Source organism: Hoplias malabaricus, chromosome 2, assembly GCF_029633855.1.
Source record: "Hoplias malabaricus isolate fHopMal1 chromosome 2, fHopMal1.hap1, whole genome shotgun sequence".
NCBI lineage: Eukaryota > Metazoa > Chordata > Actinopteri > Characiformes > Erythrinidae > Hoplias > Hoplias malabaricus.
This window is the reverse complement of record NC_089801.1, coordinates 73,459,265-73,486,687: the sequence shown is the minus strand read 5'-3', so window position 1 is coordinate 73,486,687 and position 27,423 is coordinate 73,459,265. Positions and strand designations below refer to the sequence as shown.

The window sequence follows — 27,423 nt, the reverse complement described above, 5'->3', positions numbered from 1 at the left end:
ATTTCCTGTCCCACTTTATAATGTGGTGATGTTAAACATGTAACTACACATTAACAATGCATGCAACAAAAGTGTCTAACAATATATGCACTGTTACTGCAGGACCACATTTTATATAAATACTTGCAACAACGTCCTTTCGGAATCATGAAAAATGACATGTTAAAGTTCTGTCATATATTTACACATGTAATAAGGTGAACTGCTATTTTTCCAACAACAATTTTCTTATTCCAAAAGGAAGTTGCCTGCTCCCAAAAACAGTGTAATTATCTATATTATAAGAGCGTTATACAGCATCTAGACAGGAGATGTTAACAGTAATTAACGGTAGTTAGCTTGTAGTAGCATACTTGTTTACAATACATAATATTGTAGTATACTTGTGTAATTTCACAAGTTAAATCAGATATAAAAATTATTTGAATTACATTGTACTCTCAGAATGAAGGTAATTGTTACAATATGAAAAGCTTTGTTGAGGGGATAAAACAGCAGTGCATATATATGTAATAACACTTTTGCTGCGTGTTATTACAAGAACATCAGTGAATATATTTTTTTTTTGTGTAATAACTCAAGTAAAAAATGAAGTTGAACATAGTTACTGTCTGTAATTTTAATAACATTTTTCTTACAATGACGTAATAACTTTTGTTAATGTGTAATTACATAGATATTAACATACACTCAATATAAAATGGGACCCCATTTTCCTCCACATTGTTCCTACTTCCACTACACAATAAAAGCTTGTTTGTCCCACCAGTAGGTGTCAGCAGTTCACAACTAGGACTTGTACATTTTAGATGATGCCATGACAGGACAACAGGGATGTCATGGAGGCTTCGGAGCATCGCAGGAAAGATGAGGCTGATGTTAAGACTATGGAAATGATGAATGGCATCACAGGCATTATGATTTTTAGTTGAGGCCCCTTTTTTTGATTGACCTTATCTTACGAAATAGCACAAGCTATGGGCTCTGGGCTGCTTTTTTGAGGCTCTGTTGACATATAGCCCTGTCTACATTGATGAGATATTTTTGGCCAGAAGGCAAGGACAAGATCTGAGAAAGCACGAAAGGAGGTAACAAGTACTGAGGGTAACTGGGCCCACATCCAAGTCAACCATTCGGATCTTTGTGGCTACAGCAGCGAGTTAGAAAAGCTATTCATGCTAGCTCTCGAAATATAGAAAAGAAAAAAAGAATGGGGCACAAACAGAGTAAAACCTCGACTGAGACATGGATACATAGGACTTTGTGGTTTTTTTTGTTGTTTTTTTGTTTTTTTCTGAAGTGTAATTTTCCATTTTGATCTGAAGCAAGTGAAGTGTGCAGAGAAGGAACCCATCTTGGCCAGCTGAAGCTCCGAAATGAAAAAGTCAAGATCGTCTCCTAGTGCAAAGAGAAAGAAAACGCGCATAGGTGTCTGTGTCTAGCTCTGTGTGTGTATGTGGTTTTTCAGAATGTGTGTGTGCATATGTTCCAGAACAGTGTAAGAGCTGACGTCTTGGGTAGACCATCCTCCTCTTCCTCTCCTTTTTGCGTTTCTCTTCAATCCTGTCATTCCTTCTTCGAGCCTGAAGAGCATTGGACATGCAGCTGTGAGCAAAAGTTTGCACACCCCTGATCATATGACATGTTCTGTTGATTTCCTGAGTGAACATTGGGAACAATGGGGCTTTTTTTTCTGTTACTTTTGCTCAATTTTCTATTGGAAATGAAATATCGCCAATACATTCGGCAGCTGCTTTAAAAAGCAAAATGAGACTGTGTCAAAGCGTATGTTGGTGTTTGCTTAGAAACCAATTACAGAACTACAACACATTCGGAATCGGACATGTTGTTTTCAATACTATACTTTGTCGTTTTGTCCAAATCAAACTGGACAGCGTGGACAATGAAGGCATTTTTAACCCTAGGGGCATCCATATTGGATGGTCCTCCTTTATGGTGAGGCTCATTAAATGAGCAGTCAGCCATTTTCTCTCATAACTCTAATATCCCGGATGGATCGGACATCCTGTACTCTACAGTTATTTTAATCATGGCCACCTCCATGGGGAGGACCCGCTCGACAGAGCATAAATTGTTTTATTCATGGACCACAAAGACATCTGATTCTTCTTCTTATGTAGATTACGCTTTATAGAAAATGAACTAATAAATAACTGCCGTAAATAGCGTCTGCTGTTTTTATGGTACCAATGACTCCATAAAATGTGCAGAAATGTGTGATGTGTTTACACTTAGAAAATCAAACCATGTAATTTGACCAGCGGCGCCACATTTTTGCGTACGGCTAAAGGGGTCGGCCCCAGCGCTTGGGCGGGGATCCAACTCGGTTTGACCCCACTGGCCCCCCACTGTTTTTTTTGGCGGGAGATGGTTTTTGGAGCATGCTCATTGGCTAGCGCTAGCCCTCCAGACCACCGATGTCCTAATGTGAATCAGTCCTCCTGGGCGGCGTTGTCTTCCAGAGGGCAGATTCCAGTCAGGCAGGTGGAGTTGTGGCTGGCTGTTATGGTGGCCACCGTGTGCAGGAGGACGAGGACCAGCAGGCAGAGTTTGAGTCTGCCCTGTGCCAGGCGAGGAGAGCCAGACGAGGCAGAGGAGCCGTGCTGGCACGAGGGGTGAGTCCTTTTAAAAGTGCTCCGGGAGCGGTTACTGGACCTCAGCTCCCACCGGACATCACAGCACTGTGGCTCCTGCTCAGCGCTCGTCCTCTCCGAAAGCCCTGCCACACACAGAACACACAAACACACAAAACACACACTGAGCATCGCTGTGGCTTTCAGATGGAGATTGAAAACAAGACTAGACAAGTCGACTTTTACTGGACCACCATCACCAAGGCATTTGTTATACAAGTGTGTCTTATCAAGGTCATAGGTCAACGCATATACAAGGCTAGGTTCTGAAATATTGTTCACTTTATTTTTTACAACAATCTCTGTCAAGTTCCTTTTTTGTCAATATCCAGCTTGCGCTCATGACGAATCCATATTGATTTACAGACTACACCCAGGATTAATTCAATGTGCACAATGCAGTATTTGGCTGTTCACATTTAAAATGAACTACAGGGGGTCCTCGACTTACGACGTTGATCCGTTCCTACATCACATCGTAAACCGATTTTCGGTGTAAGTCGGAACATACGTTCATACTGTACGTAAATAATGTACTGTACGCACTTATCCTATCCTAACACCTATCCTCCTCGGTCCCGAGCCGCGTAACCATGTATTCTTCCGCCGCGCACACTAAACACGCAAGTTCGCGTTACAACGTTTACGACGCAAAACCACTTAAGTCAAAACAAGGCTTTATACAGTAAATGGGTGATGTGTCGTAACCACGAAAGATCGTAATTCGGGACTGACGTAACCCGAGGACCTCCTGTAGTTCAAATTTCAGTTCATACTAATTTAAATGAACTAGTTCACGTTCGTAGTTTAAAAATTGTTTATTAAATGAACTAAGTTCATAGTTCCAAGTTCACATTTCCCCTCAGAAAAAATAGGCTGCTATCTACCCATCCATCACCAACCCAAAATCACTGCTCCTATCAAAATAAATATATTATCATATACCTTGCTCACTTACAATGGTGTATACCACTGTTGAGATTGAAAATATGTTTTAACACTTAAACCTTGTATCATATGCTGACAATGAGAACGTAAATTGTATAACATTTTATTTAGACAATATTAATTTATGCAGCGGTTCAATACCACAACATGGCTTTATTATAATGACTGCAGAAATCTGCACTTCAATAATTAGCATGTATTCCACAAACCTGCTTCGATGCTTCAGCTCAATGTGTAGTTTTATATTTGATGCAGACGTGGCTGACGTCCAAACTTGTTTTTCCCATCTGAGTCAACACGTAAATGCTCAAAAAGCTGATTCAAATGCTCAAGAAAATGCAGCTAGCACTAGCCATGGTTGGCTATGTTTTGATGTCACATGGCATGCTGTTAATGTGAGTGGTGTTCAGTGAACGACGCTCACATTCAGGTTCATTATTTGTAAACTGAGCCGTTCAGAAAAAAAATTCATGGACAACACTGGTACGATGTGTAGTTGACCATTTGTCGATGTACTTGCCTTTAATCAGCTCTCTAACTTTACCCTGAAGCTGTCTCTAACCCTAAACCTAACAAAAAATAAAGGTGCTACAAAGTACTTTGAGCGATGCCATAGAAGAACCACATTTGAAAAAAAACATATTTTTAAGAGGAGTGTGAAGAACCCTTTAAAAGTTTAAAAAAAGGTAAATGTTCTTTACCAACTTTAAAGTTATTAGCAAAACTGTTATGTCTAGTGTATCCCTGTTCCTAAACCTAACCCTAAGTCGAATCCTAGCTATAACCGACTCTAAGCCTATCCCTGAGCCAAACTCTAAGCTCCAAGATTCTTCTACATTCTAAACCCTAATGTTTAAAGTAAGTAACTGGACTGAGTGATTCCAACCTTTTGAAAAGTTGCACTCAGTTTAACAATTAAATTTCTTCTTTTTTGAGTTTGTGAAACTGTGAGGTTTGATGTAGCATTCATGGTTTTAAGTCAAAATAGCTGTGTAGGGTAGATTTAACTGAACTTATATGTTATGAGTTTATGCAGCATGACATCTGAACTCAGATGTAGAATCAGAGAGCAGCAATTTTCAGCCAAGATGGTCTGGGGTCCATTGCTTCTAGTGTATTCTAATGTGGACAGGTTCATGTGTTTATTTCAGTGCGATGGGCAACAGGTAGCATCACTGCCACACAGCTCCAGAGTCCCTGCAAAAGTATCCATAGGCATGAGTGTATGTAGTGCCCTGTGACGGACTGGCGCTCTGTCCAGTGTGTGCTCCTGCCTTGTGCACAGGGATTCTGGATGGGCTCTGGACCCAATGTGAAACTCAACTGGAAAAGTGGTTACAAACAATGAAGGAATTAAATTATGGCCAAACGTATGTAGATTAACATTTGTATGTATCATTCTCCCAGAGAGCTGTTTTGTTCAGTTCCATATTAGAGAATTTGTGTTGATTTACTGACACAGCGCCACCTGTGGATGGGAGCTGTCTTAGTGATCATCAAACCATAACATTTCATAACGTAGAAATATGATAAATATCTGGGCTGCTCCTTTTTTGAAGTATAATACAAGGGGCAGAATACATTGGGAGGTGGGGAGCGTGGGGTGTCCCGGCTCCCTAATTAACCCTTTGGACCCTTTAAGAACAGGTGTTATGGTATATGTTAAGCCTACCGAGTTTGTGACAAAAAAAAGACTAATTGTGAATTCAACAACAAAAATATATTTATTGTAGCCTCATTTGCCCTCGATGTAGAGAAGTTCTGCTGTTTTTTTACTTAATTAACCAGTGCAGCAACACTGCACTGTCACATGGTGGCAGTGTAGTGAATTTGGCCCATTATCTCGCTTCTAATTCTAAATTCTAATATGCTTCTAAAGTTTGAGTATCATATAAATAAGGTGTGAGTTACCTACTAATGCTCAGAGTATGTAGTAGCGATCTAAATTCATTTATATTTTGTAATACTGAAATAGTTCTTGTGTTGGGCCCATATAATAGAATAGAGGGATCCCTGGTTACTAGTGGGTATTTTGCACACTGGGATAATATACAAACCTAGTGATTATCTAGAGATTAGTTATAATGTCATTATGTCTCTATAACAATGATTAATCAAGGGTTCTTTCGGTAAAAGTAGAGGAATAAGGTTGTTTTTGCCTAGGGCTGGACGATATGGCCAAAATTTGTATCACAATATATTTCTTAAATTTGGTCAGTACGATATAATTCCAATATATCGATATGAACAATAAAAAGCCACAGAAAAACAGCCAAGAACTGAAAGCAAAATGACATCACCATCAAACCACAACCTCTTGGCTTTGTCAATATTAATATTTTCAAAATAAACTTTAAAGTTGAGTGCAATGAACTGATGGCAGCACCCTGTAATGAACGTCAGTCAGTGACAGATGCTGTAAATAATTTCTAATAGTGAAAATGTGTATAAAAATCATATTGCTGTTATTGGAACATGTAATATTGTGATATATTTTGCTATCAAAATATTTCTCATGTTCCACCATTTAAAAATGCTTGGCCGAAACTTGTTCCAGTGTTTTGAGTAAAATAACTCTTTTTATCAAGTGTTTAGTATGAATATTAATATTTTTCTCCCTATTCTAAAACTATTAGAGCAAAGTATACACATGGACTTAGGAAACTGATGAGACATGGCGTCCAAACAGATTGAAAACAAGACTAGACACGCCTAGTTCTTCTGGACCAATATCACCATGCCAATCATACTTACCATTTTCCTCATGGTAGCTGTGCCGCAACATGAGCTCTCGCTATCTGAATAATATTAATGTTAGTGCTATTAACATAAAATTTAAACTCATAATGAAGTTGAAGTTTTCATTGTTTTAATTCACCAGCCTCTTATTCAAATTGTCCATTCTTTCATTCATCTACTGAAAACACTTTGTCTCGATCAGGGTTCAGGTGATGGGTTCAGGGGTACAAGGTAGGACATCCATTTCAGGAAATGAAAATAATCACTTCAGTTCATGTGCACGTTCATTTAGGGGTCTAGAGCTCCTACCAACTCACAAACTGTGAAACAAGATCACCGTCTGCCTAAGCATAATGAGTCATTCTGATTTTGCACTTATTCTTACATAATGTGAAGACACTTTAGAGTTGCCCCACCTCTTCATATACAACTCTCCAATCACAGCGCTGGAGTTTGTGAGATGAGGTTAAATAAATCAAATAAAGTCATGGTTAAATATGAAGAAAACAAGTACAGAAGAAGGTCCTTTTGGTATTTTGACCAATGCAAATCACAGATGTTTCATTAAGACCGCAGAATTGTGTTCACTTTTGGCAAAGTTGTACAATATGTTCCCTTTAAATGGTGCAGCACATATAGCTGTGTACAGACACCACAATTTATGTTGGAATTCAAAGCCTGAATCCATGAATAGTCAACGCAAGAAAATGACGTTTAAGTAAAATTAATATCTTAAAATTGTGATCAAATTGTTGTGTATGAACCAAAGAGAAACACTACTGTTTGAGTCTTCCACTTTAGTTTATGGAAATGCTGTCCGCACCGACACGACATTAGCATGTCACTTAAGCAAGAAATCTGATGAAATGGTCATCTAGGAAGTCATTAATATGAAAGAAACTTTACAATTACTGCTTTTAAGCCTAAGTAGCATATGAAGTTGTTTTTATTAACTTCTGAAATAAAAAGGCAATTTGCCCAAAGCTGAATCATTAAATACTTTCTAATATGGCATCTAGTGGGGAACTACCGAGTTCTGCAAATAATGGCATATATGATCAGCAGTCGTAATTGTTCATTCATTTATTCATTCATTTCATTTTCTGTATCCAATTATTCCTGGTCACAGTGGGTCTAGGACGGCATCATAGTTGATGGAAAACACAAAGGCTAAAAACTAAAATGATACAATCAGAATCATTTCTCTATGGTATCTAGGTACAGCGAAGTGAGCTCATTGGTAAAGGCTTCAGAAGCTGGACTGAAGGCTATGATGTCATAATAGCTTCTAAAGTTCTGAGAACCAAAAAAACAGAATCCATAAGCAATGAATTACATTTTATAATTGAGGTAACAGGTTTGTAAACAGAATATTTCTGTATATATTCATCTAATTTGAGTTTAATATCCTTGAAGAATCCGTTTTTACTTTCATTCCGCCTTTTCTCACTTGCGCTTCTCTCTAGAAGTTTCTCACTTTAGATTTTTGAGGGGTGGGGGGGGGGGTGCTAGACAGTCATTGGCTGCTTAGGTTAAGCCCCGCCCACCCAACTGATTCTGCACACCATAATTCCCTAATTATAGAAGGTTTTTTCCTTCCAAAATGTGGACATAAAATACATGAGTATACAACCATTAGGAAAATGAAGTCTATGATGATTTAATTAAGAGCTAAAATACTACACAAAAGGGACTGTGATCTACTAATAATGTTTCTGTATTTGCAACCATGAGATACAATGAGCTTAGTCTATCTGTTCTTGATGGGGTAGTGTAGGATCATTTGTGGCATTCTGCATCAGATTGACAAGCTTACATATACAGGCAGAGCTAATCTATGCTCCTGAATTTTACTCTGAGATGAAAGATACATACGGGCCCTGGATTTTAAGCAGCTGGTGTCCCAGAATCCTGTATTGTTTGAAAACATTTGGCAGAGTCCTAATGGATTTTGTGATTTAAGTATAACTTAGTATATGGAACTATGGGCTGTGTGATTATTTAGCCATAGAGCCCAGAATGAGAATTATTCGAAACAGAATAAGACTGTTATATAACTTCATCAGATTATAACACACTGGATATGAGGCTAAGATATGTTCATTAATTTGGCAGTGTCCAAAGCCAGACTGCAGAACTGGTTGCTCAGACTGTGCTTTGGTATTCTGATCTGGATCTAGATTAAAGCATCTCATCCATCAGACACAAGGCCGACCTCTTCTGACCCTTTGGTGTAATCTAAAATCTAGATTAAAGCAATGGTTCAAACAAATTCAATTTACACAATTGTCACTTTATTCCAAATGTAGCTGATCAGCCAGGACATGTTTATTGTCCAGATTTGGTTTTGCTTAAGTTTAGCAATGGAGGCTAATGAAGCTAGAACACAGTGGAAGCTGATGGATGTTAATTAGCATTGTGCAGATGTGTTTCTGACACTGTATGATACTGATCAAGTATGATATTTATGTATAATTGTCAACACCATCTTGATATACGGTCTTTGTCCGTTCCTTGCCCGTATAAGCTTGTTAAATTGGGTATAGCTGGTGTGGTGATGACTTATGTGATCACATTAATCATTTTCTTCAAGTTGATCAGCATTCCTGTGTTCAAAACACAACACACTTGGTTTTTGGCTGGTGATTAGTTTGTAAGCTTCCCTTGCCTCCAGCATTGGTCATTAGCTAGCTATAAGTTATTAGCTTAGCTCACTTTTTTCAGGTGCTTGATGGTATCAAAGCCATTTTCAAAAGAATGTAGTTTTTTAAAGTAGCCTATTTTTCCTCCACAATTAGCTTGTAGCATGGCCAACCACCACACGTTATACACAGAAATGTGTACATTCAATTATAGGTGAGCCTCTTAATGTTTTAGAAAGAGATTCTCAAGTCTGTAGGCTGCTCATGGATTATAAATAAAAACAACCCCTTTTTGACATCAAACTGTTTTTAGGGAATTCACTGCATAAAGAAATATAGTTTTAAAACATACACATTCACAATGTTGCTACCTGGAGCTTCAATATAGTTATTTTTCCCAGTAGCTTGCAGAGTTAACTGGGTTAACTTTAACTTAGCTACTTTTAAAAAGCTAAGGCTTTACAGTTAGCTTCCCGAACACAACTTGCTGCTTATTAGCATTAGCTCTTTTCTATGAGAGAAATATTTTTGGTAGAACATTGGCTGGCTTTATAGGTAGCATAGATATTAGTTGAGACATGCAGCAAAAACCCAGACACTGCATATATTTTGCCTGATCTACTTATTGAAATAAGTAAATGCATCATAAACAGTATACCTACCTGTACATATAAAACTGGGAGTGCCTCCATGTATAAGGTCATCATTGTCAGGCAATATGAAGGGACACCTCTGCTGGACATCCAGACAGTACCTCTCACAGGGTACCTTCCGGCTACAGCTGGACTGATTGCTCTGGAAGAACTGAGCACAGAGCCAAGGCTTGTACACCATCTACAGAGAGAGAGTGAAGCAGGAAGAAGAGCTCAGTTAGCAAAAACATGCTAGCTGTTAGCAAGACTGGAATGTTTTTTCTTAAAAACAAATATCTACTGATTTGAATTTATGGTTTTTGGAGTAGAATTTCTTTACAGCACTAACTGAAGTGCCATGTAAGTGTAAAATACTAAAACAAATACTCCACTGATAATTATAAATGTAGCAGCAGCAAAACAAAAATGCTAAAGCTTTGTTACAAGAGCTAATTTAAGTCATAGATACACCACCTTACTGCATTAAAGCATAATAATATTAATATACTATACAGTCAAAAGTTTGTAGACACTCATAATTATGAATAAATGTATCTACTATTTGTTCATGCAGTTTGTATTATAGAAAAAAACAATAATTGCAGCTCCTTTACAGCTGTACATGAGCCAAACATCACGTCCGCTCTCAAGCATCGGAAAGATAGATGTACAGCCCCCCCACCATTGGGGGGCTCTGTGGTGCTCTGTTCTCTGGAAAGATGGAGCTACATTCAATACATTTTGGAAGAGTTGGAATGGCTTTTATGATCCAGAACTAATCTTTTAACATCAGTAGCTGAATTCACTTATGTTTTCATGTCCGAATGCTTCACAAAAATGCTTTGACAAATTAGCTATATCCATTAAAGCAAAGGATAAAACTGGTATTTAAACACAAGTGGTGATTGAGATAGAATTGATAGAGCTAGCATTCCCCACTGTTGTATTTGCAGTATGCAGAATGGCCAGAAGGTGGGGCATTGCTTAACAATGTGCACAAGCCTTTTTTGCCTCCCTCCTCGTTGCATCAATCTTACTCAGGACAGCTCTGTTGCTTTTGTCACCTCATTGCGAGTCACAGAGGGATATTAAGGTCGTAGTTGTGGTGTGAAAAACAGCTGCTTTCAGTTCATGATCTCTCATCTCTATTGCTGCATCATTAGAGACATGAGATCTCCCAACAATCGGGGCCTAACCTCACCCCCACCCACCCACATCATGAACATGCATTTCATTAGTCCAGTTCTATTTATTTTTTTATCCTTTAACAGACCAAATCGCCTGCATGTAAGATGAGAACGGGGTGGGCAGTAGATGGGGGTCGCTATAGTGAGGGTGAGAGCACTGTAAGAATAGCTCTAGCTCATTTATTTTGCCCTACATAGTGCACCCAGTACAGGCCACTGTTGAGGAAAGGGAAAGAAGGCAGAGCATCCACAAATTGCGTGTGTGTGTGAGATGGGTGGGGGGGTGGGGGGGACAGGAGACGTAGAAAAGCAGGTCATCATTAGCACTGTCTGGCTGTCAGAGAATCCGGAGGTGTAGACTCATTTGTGAGGCTCCATTTCTTCTTCTCTTTCCTCTGAATATCTCTGGAAAGGAGCTGGAAAAGCTTGGGAATCAGAGGCAGCTCGCCCAGAAGGGGAGTGCCCTCTCATCCACCAATCCCCATCCCTGAGGAAACCTTGTGGAAAGTGAAAACTGAGATTTGACTGGAGCCTAGCCTTCGTTCATTTCTAGTTTTTTTTTCTCCATCCACATTCCCTTAGGCAGAGTTCTGCTCAAGGACCGAGGTCTAAGCCTAAAATGAGTTGGAGTCGGAGCCTTGAACACATGTCCAGACACGTGCTTCAGCTTTGGATGTTCAACAAGTGCATCATTGTAGAATGACTTTGAAAAAAAAAAAAAGGAGGGGGTGGGGGGTAGGCGAAGAGGAGCCTGTAGGTTCTATGGCTATATAAATCCAATTCCTTCCACATCCCACACTGTGCTAGAGGAAGGTCAAAAGGTTAAAGCTTGCCATGCCCTCTGGGAATCACAGTGCAAATGAGGCAGCCCAATGCCAGAGAGCGCTGCCATTATCAAGCGCAGGGACTCCTGGGATTGCTCATGATTGCATGGCCCCAAGCTGAGGTTGAAGGTTACGGAAACGTTTTTCCAGCACGAATACACGTGATGCCCGTAGCATCAATCAGATGTGGACTGAGAGAGACAGGAAGAGACAAGAAGATACAGGGATACAGTGGAATCACAGCTCAACCAGCATAAGACTACGGCTGAATATGCAAACAGAAAATGACCTGTGGACAAGGAGAACATTAGAAAACCAGAACTGATGCGGCTGACCTGCTGACTTTATTACTGTACGTGTGTATCGTTGTGGGAATGTGTTTATTGGCTTGTTATCAACAACAACAACAGCGCACCGTGTGACTAAACCAACATACCAAAAGCTATTTGAGAAGTAATAGCACCCCCTTGTGGAGACATTTCAGTCTGCTAAACATGAGTATGTGTAGACGTTGGGTTAAAACTGTATCTCTGTCTCCTGCTCTCTGGGCTAGATATAATTATTACTAATTATCATTACGCATATGAGATAAAGCATAGTTAAATAAGCTCCTATGATAACATTAATAATTAGACCATAAATTAGTGAATTTTTTCATATCAGACGTTTCTGCCAACGTCTTCTCAAGCGTTCCATTCGACCTAAAATAAATCCCACCATTTTCAGGCTTCAGTCAGCTTCTCATTTAAAGATCCCATTCCATTTTTCTATGAATCAAGGGTGCTGGCTTTTCTTTCTTATTTTTCCCCTTCTTCTTCTTCTTCAGATTTTCAATCCATCTTTAATCAAAAATGGTGTGGGTTTCTTTTTTTCGCCAGGTTCTTGTTCTTATTTCCATTCCACCTTAAATTAATGAATGGTGTTGATTTCTCTTTCACCAGAATTTCCATTCCACCTTAAATTCAGCAGTTATATTCTGGCACTATTTTAAAAGCCAATTTACCAACAGATAACTTCTGAGTCCAAACACTCAGTACAGCCTATTCTGTACCTGTCATTATCTCATTAACATATTGTAGAATATGGACCGGTGATTGGCTGTGGCCCAGTAATGATAAACTAAACTGACACACATACCAGTCTGTGATTTCTTAGTGCTCTTACTTCAGGGACATCTTACTTACGTCTTAATTCAACACATCTTTATCGGCAGTGCTTCCTGGGGACAGAGGCCAAGGCAGTAGATAAGCCAGGTCACACACAGACTCAGTGTGTTCTAGATCAATAAGCAACATGCCATCCCTGACGGCCAAAGATGCCACAAAGAATGCCCTCAGTGGCACTGAGGAGGAGGAAGGCAGAGGGTGGGTGACAGATGGATGGATAGGAAGAGATTATCTGGTAAAAGAGAATTCGGGATTTCTGCCAAATCTACGGATGTATTTATTGTTGTTGAGATGCCGATACAAACACACACACACACACACAAACCCACACACCAGAGACAAGGACTCGAGTCTTTGCATCGTGAAACAAGGTGGACTCCATAATTTACTGAATCAGTTCTCGACTTGACACTTTAGATCTTAGGATTTGAGACTACCTTCAGATTCAAATCACACTTCAGATCAACGGACTCAGACTTCAGATCTTAGTACTTCAGACTCGACTCAAATCACATTTCCGATTGTATTAGTTTCGAGTCACTAAGACTTCAATTCAAACTTAAAATGTTAACAACTTGATGCAGATCAAATCAGACTCAAATCAGATTTTACAACTCATGAATCAACACAGATTCAGTTCAGACTCAAATCAGACTTCAGATCTACTGACTCATTTAAATAAGACATCAGATCTCATGAATTGTCACTCGGGCTCAAATCAGACTTATTACTTCCATCTTGATGTAGACTCAAACCAGACTTCAGATCATATAGTAGTTGCAACTTGAATCAGACTTCTTGCAGATCAGATCTTTTGACTCACAGCTCAATTCAGGCTCTAATCAGATTACAGAACTCATGACTCAACACATACTGATCTTTAATTCGTTCATTCATTGTCTGTAACTGCTTATCCAGGTCTGGAACCTACCCAAAATCACTGGGTGCAAGGCAGGAACACACCCTGGAAGTCCTTAACAGGGCGACACATACTCACACATTCACTCACACCTATGGTGTGTTTTTGAACCGTGGGAGGAAAACGGAACTCCCGGAGGAAACCCATGTAGACACAGGGAGAACACACCACACTCCTCAGTAAAGTACAGATACTCAAGGTACATATTACTCCAGTAAAAGTAGAAGTCCTAGTTGTAGATCTCCACTTGAGTAAAGTACAGTATTTACCTTCAAATGTACTTAAGATTCGAAAATAAAATACCATGACGTATTATGGCTCTAATGTCCTATTATAATTTTTGTAACAACACTCTGTAGATGAAAAGACTGTAGTGTCACTCTTGGTTCATTTCATAGAATGTCATTAATTAGTCTGACACTGATGAACACAGCAGAAATGGCCAAAGATTAAATAGAATCCATTATGTTCCATCAACTATTACATACACCCAAGGTGCTCCCCCTCCAAACCAACAGAGGTCGCTGTCTCCTGAGTGTTGAAGTGTTGAACCTACGCCATAGGCTGCGTGGCCTATTGTGCACCTCTCCAGAAACGCCTACGCAGACCACAACGACTGATCGGTCTGTAGTCGAACGAACATGGGTCAAGCTGATAAGTCCACAAATATTAACTCCTCTTCACTACACTCCCTAAATAGTGCACTTTAGAGATTCATAAAACTAACACCACTACATTGTGTTTGAAGTGGGGATGTAATTGCAGAGTGACACCAACGTCATAAACTTTCACAATGGCATAAGACACTTGTTCATAAGTAAATTGTTTTTTACTCATGAGGAACACTAGGTAAGATTTGGGGTTTTTATTCTGCTCTAGTGGCCCCCGCTATAGTGCAACAACTTTTACAGCACTGTACTGAAATTGGTAGAGAGGTGAAAGAGTGGTTTCCTACCCTCCTCCAAAGTTACATAGTGTAGTTTCTGCTGTGCTGAGCCAAGAATAAGGTAAGGCAAGTTTATTTATAGAGCACCTTTTGTACACAATGGTAATTAAAAGTGATTTACAGCGTGATACAGAAATATTACAGTAGAATTTAAAAAGTAAAAGAAAATAAAAACAAAAAGCTATTTAGTAAAATTTAAAACAAATCAAAAGTCAATAAAACAGAGTAATAGAAAAGGACAGTTATTAAAATGGTACTAGAAATAAACAAAAATTGATCTACATTTTTAATTGAATCTAAGTGCAGCGCTACTCAAAGGCACAGAAGAACAGGAAGGTCTTTAGTCTAGATTTGAAGGTAGTAATATTTGGGGCAAATCTGATGTCTTCTGGGAGTAAGAATTGCGACGACAGAGACTGTATTTTCCTTATTACAGCTCAGTGAAGCATCACAATGACTTTGAAGCTGTAGTTTTAAGCTCTCTGATTTTTCTACCTAGTTGCGGAGTATAGTTTGAGCGATTCTGAAACCTGTTTCTTAAAAACGTTATGGTTTTGTTTTCCCGACTTTTTCCCTGATACTCGTTTTTGTCTTTTGGATTTGTTTATCTCTCGGAGGTGAGATTTGGTATTTGGAATATTTCTTCTGTTTTTGACCTTGCGTCACGTGCTGTGTTTAATAAACTCCAACAGACTCTCGGTGAGTGATTTGTAACATCTACAGCTCCGTAAACCGTGTACATGAACAAATAGTAGTTACTGATGACTCAAATACAGCCAAATACTACTAAACTGTACAAATCATTTTATTAACCCATAACGGTTCTAAGAACTGAAAGTGATTACTTTCAGTCTCAAATATACACAACAGTTGATTAAAAACAAAGTCTGCCTTTTGTATTATTGGTTTTAGGTGGAAAAACACTTTCACTAGTTTTAATGACTGTGTTCGTTTGTCTCCTAGCAACAGGTAATCACTAATAAAAAGAGAAATACTTCAGTAGAGAATAAGAATATATATATATATATATATATATATATATATATATATATATATATATATATATATATATATATATATATTACCTTGGTTTGGTGGTTTCTCTTAGGCACACTGCATATGTGTGTGTGTGTGGAGATGCATGTGAACATATCTCACATGCTCAATGAAACTTCATTAACCATACGTTTCTCATTAATGATTCAAATCTAATTAGGCTGCTTCCGAGGATCATTACAATGCATCAATTTTAACTAATTATATGGACGCCACATTATTAGGAAATTAGATTAGATTAAGAAACCTGGAGTTTGTGAACGGCTGACTGTAATTGTGAGCCAATGAGAACATCCACCACGGACAAATGCCACACTGGAGGCAATTGGACTTAACACAACTATCAACTCCCGGGTGGAGGAGTGCCTAACATCATTTAGGGCTGAGTTACAGAGTAGAGGATGAACTTGGATGCTCCCTGTGTTCTAAGGGCACAGGCTAATGGATTTACGGTGTTTTGGCCGTGAGAGGCAATACATTCATCAGATGGCCTTTCTCTAATGCCGTGGTCCACTAATACCTTTTCACTTTAATAACCATTATACATTTACCACATAAACAGGGCTTCATTTTCACCGGAACAACCCAGAGCCAAGAGCAGGCACCACATCTGCGTGTAAGATTCAGACATTATTACGTCCTATCTGTATAATATATATCTGTAAAACAGAAATGGTTTTTTTATGGTTTCACAGTTGAGTCCTCCCAGTGACTGGAGTTGAGGACTGAACCCCAGGACCCTGAGATCTGAAGCTGTGTGGCATTGACACGGTTGAGCCACCGTACCCCTCTCAAATCATATCAGAAAATGATGAAGAGTCAAATATAGAGAGGATTCGTGTTGAGGGGTGGGGTGATTATGGGTAAATGAGTTCATGCTTGTGACATCACAATGTTCAGCTCAATACAGACTGTTCGGTTCCTTATTAGGGGTGGACCCGCATTTTGTGAGCCATTAACTTTACATTTTACATTCAACAGAGTCCACATTGTTTACTACTACACTAACAGTCAGAATAAAAATAAAAACCAACGTTAATTTATTTCTGACACTGTTGCATGCCTGGGGAGGCAGGCCCATTTAGTACATGCTGTTCGATTGGGGGGGGGGGGTGTTAACACCAGCACACGCTGGCCTCCTACCACCATGAGTCTTAAGCTATTAACTTAAAAAATAGCAAAATTCTAAAATACAAAAACAAATTGCATGTCGTATTGGTTTTATACCGAACACATCTTTTAGTCCAAATACAGGCGATTCCATAGTTTATGAGATAGCTTACTTGTGTGAATAGACCCCTAAAGAGGCTACCACCTGGTCGTTCTTCCACTTTTTTTCTTATTATTTTTTTTGTAACAATTGTCATTTAATAAAAAAAAAAAATCCAAAACCTTTGGATACAATATTACATGCCTCTCACTTTCATTCATTCATTCATTGTAGCCCTTATCCAGTTCAGGGTCACGGTGGGTCCAGAGCCTACCTGGAATCATTGGGCGCAAGGCGGGAATACACCCTGGAGGGGGCACCAGTCCTTCACAGGGCAACACACACTCACACACATTCACTCACACCTACAGACACTTTAGAATCACCAATCCACCTACCAACGTGTGTTTTTGGACTGTGGGAGGAAACCGGAGCACCCGGAGGAAACCCACACAGACACAAAGAGAACACACCACACTCCTCACAGACAGTCACCTGGAGTGGGACTCGAACCCACAACCTGCAGGTCCCTGGAGCTGTGTGACTGCGACACTACCTGCTGCGCCACCGTGCCGCCCTTCCTCTCACTTGCCATTACATTTTTATTATTTTTTTATGTAAAAAATACAAAAGGACAGGTAATTTTTGAATTGCTTGTATACATTACACACAAAAAAAAGTTGAAATCGTATTTGGACAGCTAATATTATTGTTCTATGTTTTAGGACGGAAACACGCCGTCCCCTCTGCCCCTTGCACCTCACAATAGGAAGGCGGTGAATGTGGATGGCATTAGCTGTGAGTCTTTGCCTCTCCAGATGGGAGCTGAGCTAGCAGCAGACATCTGCACCACACACTCGTCATCTGTAAGATGCCATCAAATAATAAATAAATAAAACGGAGAAGAAGAGAGCCTGCCAAGCATGTGTCCCTCTCCTGCTGCTGAATATTCAGAGCTCCCAGGCCAAGTGTTTCTGGGCGAGGCTCTGAAAATAGCAACTCTAAGCGGAAAAATCGCCTGCCCTCCTGCTCCAGTGCAAACACACACCACCGTGGAGGTCACCCAGATGTCACATCCAATATCTCTCCCTCTCTCCCAAGACCCCAAAGACATCTCTCACCTCTGTTTACGGTTCATAATCAAGCTACGCCTTTATGCTAGCTAGCGTACAGCGAGTGAGGGGGGGGGGGGGGGGGGACAGAAAGGGATGTTGGGAATTCAAAGATGTGAATGGTGGTGAGCTTCAAAGAGCTGAGAGAGGTGTGCAAGAGAGAATTCCCTCAATTAGGCCATAATTAATACAGAAGATCAAAGCGCCCCTTCCCTGCCTTGTTTCAACACTGTTGCTTAGGCCGAGAAGATCCCTATCTCTCTCTCTCTCTCTCTCTCTCTCTTCATGTCCATGGAATATTCAACAGTTTGAATAATGCTGTATTAATCTGAATTCTAATTACATTTCTAGACTGGCATAATGCTGTCAAATACTGGTCAAGGAAAGAGGAGGAGGTGGCCGAACAGTGCTCGGAGCTGAGTGGGTTTCTATGGAGCACTATGTAAATATATAAAAATGTTTGAACAGATGGAAAATGTAATTTCGTTGACTTTGTTGAAGTAAACTGATTCCATTCAAACTATTTACTGGAGTTGAATAATGGCAGTGAAGTTACTTCATCTATTTTAAGCTGCTGTACCAAAGGACTGTTTGTACAATGAGCAACTGCCTTGTTTCCTCAAGGACCTTACTATGGATATTCTTTAAAGGAGCAATTACACTTTTCCACCAGTGATCCTACAATTACACCCTGACCAAGAGGCCTGGAGGGGTCGCATATTCTGTACTAAACCCAATGGTCGCTCCAATGTGCGGGACTTACTCTGTGAAGCATGAAGAGGTTCATTCAGGGACTTTAAAAATCATTCGATTTTTCATCTCGCAGAAGAATATAGATAAAAAAATAAATGTTTACTTTTATACGACCTGTCACTCCTCGAATAATGCATTCTCTCTTTTGTTTGGTTTAAAATGAACCCTGGTGTGATTGCTCTGGTCGCGTTGTTTGACAAAACACACAAAAAAAAACGATGTCAGCAATCCACTTCAAACTATCGTTTAGTTGTAGTATGAACGCAAAACAGACCGAACACAAACAGAATAATTGTCTGTTCTGCTTTGGCCTGTGCAAAAAGCATATGTTTTGACACTGAATGTAGAGTCTTTTTCATCTTTTCAGCATCTTTTCAGCAGTATTCAGGGCATCGAACAGAATCAAACAGAAGGTTACAAAGTGTCACTGGTGCAAAACAAAGCATGTTCCATTTGGTCATTCACATGTTGTAATGGTAAACAGACCACACCCAAAGTGCCTCATCTCTATTATAGTATCTGTTTTTGTTGATGTATTTTCCAGGGTTCTCTTGAGGTCACACACACAACCCCCTTCAACCCTCAAACTGACGCAACCCCCCCCCCCCCCCAAGCCTTGGGACCAACACCACAAGTGCACTAGTGCAACCCCAGTGTCTGAGGAACAAGGTGAACACTCCCAACTCCACACAGACAGTGACCCGAGGCGAGGCTTTAACACTGGGCTACAGAACCTAATGTTAATTAATGCGAAAAATATATTGAACATATTATTACACTAAATTGCTTTTTATTTTTATTTTTAAATGAGTGAGAAGTATGTTTTAAATATTACCGTTTAATATCAATATTATAAAATAAGTAGTAAATAAATATAAAGGTCCTACAAAGTCTTTTAAGAAACATTTCAGAACAATGAAGAATCAGATTCAGGTTAGATTCATTCAAGAGCACCGGACTTCATCAGATAGTGCCTCGTGCCTCAAAGACAAACCGCTATTGTCCTAAAGTTGGGAATTTCTGTTTGGAATAATATGTAGAAACAATTTGATAAGGGGGTGGGCACGGTGGCGCAGTCACACAGCTCCAGGGACCTGGAGGTTATGGGTTCGATTCCCGCTCCGGGTGACTGTCTGTGAGGAGTGTGGTGTGTTCTCCCTGTGTCTGCGTGGGTTTCCTCCGGGTGACTGTCTGTGAGGAGTGTGGTGTGTTCTCCCTGTGTCTGCGTGGGTTTCCTCCGGGTGACTGTCTGTGAGGAGTGTGGTGTGTTCTCCCTGTGTCTGTGTGGGTTTCCTCCGAGTGACTGTCTGTGAGGAGTGTGGTGTGTTCTCCCTGTGTCTGCGTGGGTTTCCTCCAGGTGAATGTCTGTGAGGAGTGTGGTGTGTTCTCCCTGTGTCTGCGTGGGTTTTCTCCGGGTGACTGTCTGTGAGGAGTGTGGTGTGTTCTCCCTGTGTCTGCGTGGGTTTCCTCCGGGTGACTGTCTGTGAGGAGTGTGGTGTGTTCTCCCTGTGTCTGCGTGGGTTTCCTCCGAGTGACTGTCTGTGAGGAGTGTGGTGTGTTCTCCCTGTGTCTGCGTGGGTTTCCTCCAGGTGAATGTCTGTGAGGAGTGTGGTGTGTTCTCCCTGTGTCTGCGTGGGTTTCCTCCGGGTGACTGTCTGTGAGGAGTGTGGTGTGTTCTCCCTGTGTCTGCGTGGGTTTCCTCCGAGTGACTGTCTGTGAGGAGTGTGGTGTGTTCTCCCTGTGTCTGCGTGGGTTTCCTCCGGGTGACTGTCTGTGAGGAGTGTGGTGTGTTCTCCCTGTGTCTGCGTGGGTTTCCTCCGAGTGACTGTCTGTGAGGAGTGTGGTGTGTTCTCCCTGTGTCTGCGTGGGTTTCCTCCAGGTGAATGTCTGTGAGGACTGTGGTGTGTTCTCCCTGTGCCTGCATGGGTTTCCTCCGGGTGACTGTCTGTGAGGAGTGTGGTGTGTTCTCCCTGTGTCTGCGTGGGTTTCCTCCGAGTGACTGTCTGTGAGGAGTGTGGTGTGTTCTCCCTGTGTCTGCGTGGGTTTCCTCCAGGTGAATGTCTGTGAGGAGTGTGGTGTGTTCTCTCTGTGTCTGCGTGGGTTTCCTCCGGGTGCTCCAGTTTCCTCCCACGCTCCAAAAACACACGTTGGTAGGTGGATTGGCGACTCAAAAGTGTCCGTGGGTGTGAGTGTGTGAGTGAATGTGTGAGTTGCCTTGTGAAGGACTGGCGCCCCCTCCAGGGTGTATTCCCCCTTTGCACCCAATGATTCCAGGTAGACTCTGGATCCACTGCGACCCTGAACTGAATAAGGGTTACAGATAATGAATGAATGAATTTGATAAGGGCTTACTATATACAGATAAGAACATCTGGCTATGCAAGAATCATTGGAACATTGCGATGAGGATTTGATGGCATTTAGGCAGATTAAATATTAGTCAGGCCGGCCATCCATCCATCCATCCATTATCTGTAACCGCTTATCCAATTTAGGGTCACGGTGGGTCCAGAGCCCACCTGGAATCACTGGGCGCAAGGCGGGAATACACCCCGGAGGGGACGCCAGTCCCTCACAGGGCAACACAGACACACACACATTCACACCTACGGACACTTTCAAGTCACCAATCCACCTGCAACGTGTGTTTTTTTGGACTGTGGGAGGAAACCGGAGCACCCGGAGGAAACCCACGCGGACACGGGGAGAACACACCAACTCCTCACAGACATTCACCTGGAGGAAACCCACGCAGACCCGGAGCGGGAATCAAACCCGCAACCCCCCTGGAGCTGTGCGACTGCGACACTAACCTGCTGCGCCACCGTGCCGCCCAGTCAGGCCGGCCACACATCTTAATTGTCATGTCCCTCTAACCATTCCTGAGTGATTCAAGCCCAATGACACGGGGCGTCCTATTGACCAATCACACTGATGTTGGGAAAGACCTCCTGCAGATTTAGGTGCAGATTGTCAGCTCTCAGATCCCTGTAAGGTTCAAAATTCAAGGATTATGGAATTCCAAGAGAATGCTCCCCAGATCATCACACCACAATCACCAGCCTGTAGCACACCAACGGTGCATCAGATGCCGATCCGTCCATCAACGTGATTCAGAAGGAAATGGGACTTGTCGCTCCAGACGATCATCTTCCATGTGTCCAAGGTCCATCGATGTTGTTTTTGGCCCATGAGAGGCTTTGGTTGAAATAACATATTTTTATCACCAGTGGCATACGTCTAGGTCCATGGCTCTTGTATTTGATGCAGATACAATGCATTGGTCATAGCCAAAATTGATTGCACTTGCCCACTGTGATACCAGTTGTGATTGTGACACTTGCCTCTTGGATCAATCACACGTGGCCTGCCGCCGTGCGACATTTGGCTGGATGCTTGAGGATGGTTCCTCGACTTTTGGTTGCCCCCTGATACCATGGTATGGAAACCGCCTACAATTGCAGCTGTTGCTGAAACACTGGCACCACACATCTGGGCTCCATCTGTCTGTCTGTGGTCAAAGTCATTCAAGTCATTTGCTCCATGTTGTCCTAGTATTTGACACTGAAATATCTCAGCTTTTCTCAGCTTCAGTGTTGGTTGTTTAGTCATGAACATATTCACCACTGATCACATTTTCAGTCAGATTACAGGTGGTTACCTAGACAGGGATTAAGCCTAGTCCTGGACACTACAGCATTTTAAACTTTGTTTTTCCATTGAAAGGAGGATGTAAGACTAGGCTTAATCCCTGTCTGGGAAGCCACCCCAGAGAGTCTGGACTTTCTGATCAGTTGCAGACGGCTTAAAAGTGGGCATTTCCCCTCACCATTACACTTCAGCATAGTAGTAACATTTTACTGAGAGAATTGTTTCAAATCAGGCCTGTACCCAGTGGCACAGACAGGCATTCATTTCAGGGAGGTACTAAATGTAATCGCTGTGTGATCTCTAACCTTAATTTGATAAATGCAACACGCTCTCACACATTTTAGGAGAAAGCCAGACAGTAGGTGAACGTTTTTTAGCCGAAAACAAGTTTAAATAGTGCTATTCAGAATTTGAAATGATCAGAATGTTCTGGCCTTAAAGTCTGGAAAGCTTGGTTGTGTTAAGCAGTATTCTGAAGTGCAGGATTTCATCCCTTAGCCTTAATTTAACTTTGTATGATTTTAATATGCGGCGGCACGATGGCGCAGCAGGTAGGTGTCACAGTTACACAGCTCCAGGGACCTGGAGGTTGTGGGTTCGATTCCCACTCCGGGTGACTGTCTGTGAGGAGTGTGGTGTGTTCTCTCTGTGTCTGCGTGGGTTTCCTCCGAGTGACTGTCTGTGAGGAGTGTGATGTGTTCTCTCTGTGTCTATGTGGGTTTCCTCCGGGTGCTCCGGTTTCCTCCCACAGCTCCGAAAACACACGTTGGTAGGTGGATTGGCGACTCAAAAGTGTCCGTAGGTGTGAGTGTGTGAGTGAATGTGTCTTTGTTGCTTTGTGATGGACTGGCGCCCCCTCCAGGGTGTATTCCCGCCTTGCGCCCAATGATTACAGGTAGGATCTGGACCCACCGCGACCCTGAACTGGATAAGGGTTACAGATAATGAATGAATGAATGAATGATTTTAATGTTTGTTTTTTTCTTTTAAATGCATCATGGACTCCATTTGGTGTCAGCCATTTCTGACAGCTAGCCCAGCCCCTGAAGCTAACATGCTTTTAGCATGTTTGTCCCCTCGTTTCCTTCCTCTTTAGGTCATTGTTGTTTGTATTCTTTCTATTAAGTAACACATTACATAATTAGAAAATAATTAAAAATTTGTAAAAAGTAACACTATGTAATTAGATTAATTAATTCATTCATTCATTCATTCACTGTCTGTAATCGCTTATCTACTTCAGGGTCACCGTGGGTCCATAGCCAACCCAAACCTGGAACACACCCTGGAGAGGGTCGCCAGTCCCTCACAGAGCGCCACACACACACACCTACGGACACTTTTGAGTGTCCTGGAGGAAACCCACGCAGACACAGGGAGAACACACCACACTCCTCACAGACAGTCACCCGGAGGAAACCCACGCAGACACAGGCAGAACACACCACACTCCTCACAGACAGTCACCCGGAGAAAACCCACGCAGACACAGGGAGAACACACCACACTCCTCACAGACAGTCACCCGGAGGAAACCCACGCAGACACAGGGAGAACACACCACACTCCTCACAGACAGTCACCCGGAGGAAACCCACGCAGACACAGGGAAAACACACCACACTTCTCACAGACAGTCACCCGGAGGAAACCCACGCAGACACAGGGAAAACACACCACACTTCTCACAGACAGTCACCCGGAGCGGGATTCGAACCCACAACCTCCAGGACCCTGGAGCTGTGTGTCTGTGACACTACCTACTGCTCCACCGTGCCGGCGTTAATTAGATTAATTAATTAATTTAATTAATATAATTTTTCTAGTGTTTAAAATGAAAAATCTCAATCTAGAGACTATTGTATTACCATCAGTAACCCATCAGTAAAAACATTTATTTACAGTATAGCGGTAGAGATGATTACATATTTCCAGATGCAACAGGTTTATTTGCAATTTATCAAAGAAAACTGTAGCATTATCTATAAATAAGGAGTAAAGATGTATACAAAGCATTTATTTCATATTTGTGAACAACACAGTCTAATAATCATGCTGATACATTTCGTTCAAACATACAACTAAAAATATGGTGCATATTGTTGTCAGTAGGCTTTCCTACATATTACACCAATCAGTGCACATAATGTGCTCATTAATAATTAATAATAGATTCAAAAAGATTATGTAATTCTAATGGCTTGCTACTCTTCTGTTCATACATAGGCCAGGAATGTTTAATGTACATGTTCTTGTAGTTCCTGTAATGTGTAGCTAAAAAAATGTTTTGAATGGTCATTAAATATTTTGGGGGACCCTACACTAAGACCGTTAATGTAAAATCGCTAAAATACATTGGGCTCCCAATAAAAAAAAACGAGGTTAAGCTTAATTAAAGAAAGGATAAAAACAAGTTATGCACTTCCCTAGACCTACAGGATTATACGTTTAATGTTATACAGCAGTAATAACGAGAATAAAGTGACTGGCCACAGCTCTACATAGAGTTCCCCCAATAATGCTAATGCCACCACACATTAGCATAACGCTAACGGCCTAGCGTTCCTAGGGTTCATTCATTATTAGCGACATTAGCATTTTGGGCTGAAGTGTTCCTTCAAGTCACTCAGCCAAGTACAACCTCACACTCATTAAATGGACTCAGGTGGCCTCAGTGGCACTTACGGGTTCTTAGCGCCACTGTTTAACTTGCACGAACAAAGCACTCAAGACCAGCTTATTAGAATAAAAAATAAAGAGAAAGATGGGGCCAAAGACCAGTACTGTTCTGTTCATAGCACTGAAGTTTACAATATTGGGTTTTGTGCCAAAGGATAATGAGCTAAATGTCAGGTACTTACAGACTGTGGGCATTTCATGGATCCTGGCTTTGCCCACAATGGTCAACATTTGCAAACAGATGAAGAGAGTCAATATCGGGTTTTAACGCAGGAGTCATTCAAGTGTTGCTGTCAATATTCCATTCAAGAGGTGAATACAAGCCGCATATAACCCTGACCTGGTCTTCTAAACTACAGATGAAATACAGGGTGTATTTACCAATTCTATCAGTCCATCCATGAGGACAAGTGGTTCAGCATGGAGTATTCATGCAAGCTGTTTTAGCTCACACCTGATCCCCTAGCCCTCAGGTGCCTACAGGAAGCTGTATTAATAGCTCTGGAAACATAGATCAAAGTCACATTATGACATACACTCTCTCGGTGATTTGTAACATTGTGCTTAGCTATATGTCAAATAGACCAGTTTTTTTTTTCAAATATAAATACACTACTCTTAATTTTAACAGTAACAGTGGGAAGGCTTCAGACCCGATATTTTAACACTGCTGTGAGGATGTTTGCATTTGCATTTGTATGGACATTAGCACTTTAGCTAACGCTGCAACAATTACTCAACAAAATCTTTGAAATCAATTATAAAATACATTCATTATCAATACCTTGGTTTATTGTTTATTCTGTACATATAACTAAATTAGTCCATTTGTTACTCTGAGTATTTGCAGCTGTTTTGATGGGGTAGTCCCAATGTGGGAGGTGTAAAAAAAAAAACAGAGTTTGCGAGAGGAGCATCTCCCTTATAAATATTCAAGTCTACTCACTTTAAATACTGGATTGTAAATCTATTTTCTTTACATTAACGTGTCTCCACGGCACTAGGGAGCAGCAGAGTGATCGTGTCACTGACTGCTCGCCTAAAGCTTCTCTCTCAAATGAGGACTAACACTAAACGCCAAGAATAGCCACAGTTAGCAGAGTTCACAGAAATCAGTACAATCTGTGAGTTCAAGGGTGGCTTTTATCACGATAACCAATCAAATCTTCTCTCGTTATAAAGCACCGTGTTTTGTTTCCACTGTGCACTGGTTTAATTTGACTCCTAAATGAATGATTTAGGGAAGTGGATTAGCATGTGTCCTACCAAGTCCTACTCATGTATCCCAGGCACCACAACACCATCTGAGCTCCTCTTGTCTACAGCAGGCTTTAAAGCTTCTAAAATAAATGAGAGTCAGCTTTAACGAGGACGTCTATGGTTGTGGGGAATCACTGTTCTCTTTTCTGTTTACGTTCAGAAGCTCTACGATTTTTAATGTGGACGATATGTTTGAGGGAAACAAAATGGCTGCAGTTTTACTTCTCTGTGAGTTTTTACTCACTGTTTGAATTACCACAGGAACTCATAGATGTTTAATTTTGTAGAACTTTCAGTCTGTGATTTCTTTCATGCAGTCAGCACTCTCATAAAAATAGAGTCAGTTAAATAATTTAGCATTACCCACATGGAGTGGGTATAGAGCAATATCCTCATCTTAGTTTATGCTTTTCAATGTTTGGCGGTCTCATTGTCTAAAACCCCCCAAATGCCAATTTTCTGCCATGAACAAGGAGAGAAAGACTAGCATTAATGAACAGACACTTTAGTTTTTTTTACCCACTTACAGGCTCAACGGTTTAGAGTTGGATCGGTTTTGTGTTAGATCAGTTTAGAGTTAGATCGCTTTTGTGTTAAATCGCTTTTGTGTTAGATCGCTTTTGTGTTAGATTGGTTTTGAGTTAGATCGGTTTTGTGTTAGATCGGTTTAGAGTTAGATCGGTTTTGTGTTAGATCGGTTAAGAGTTAGATCGGTTTTGTGTTAGATCGCTTTTGTGTTAAATCGCTTTTGTGTTAGATCGGTTTTGAGTTAGATCGGTTAAGAGTTAGATCGGTTTTGTGTTAGATCGGTTTAGAGTTAGATCGGTTTGCTGTTAGATGGGTTTTGTGTTAGATCGGTTTTGACTTAGATCGATTTTGACTTAGATTGGTTTGTTGTTAGATCGGTTTTGACTTAGATCAGTTGGTTGTTAGATCGGTTTTGACTTAGATCAGTTTTGAGTTAGATCGGTTTTGTGTTAGATCCGTTTTGTGTTAGATCCGTTTTGTGTTAGATCCGTTTTGAGTTAAAACGGTTTGAGTTAGA

The 27,423-nt window shown here is 41.0% G+C and overlaps 1 protein-coding gene across 1 annotated transcript in view; it reads right to left on the bottom strand.

Moving 5' to 3' along the window:
- Positions 1 to 614: 614 nt before the first annotated feature.
- Positions 615 to 27,423, bottom strand: part of nalf1a (NALCN channel auxiliary factor 1a) — a 102,449-nt gene continuing 75,640 nt past the window's right edge. Inside the window, exons 2-3 of the mRNA XM_066661337.1 lie at positions 9,646 to 9,817; positions 615 to 2,740 (exon numbers count right to left, since the gene is read on the bottom strand). Coding sequence (XP_066517434.1) covers positions 2,454 to 2,740; positions 9,646 to 9,817 — 459 coding nt within the window. The 3' untranslated portion in view covers positions 615 to 2,453. The remainder of the gene's footprint in view (positions 2,741 to 9,645; positions 9,818 to 27,423) is intronic.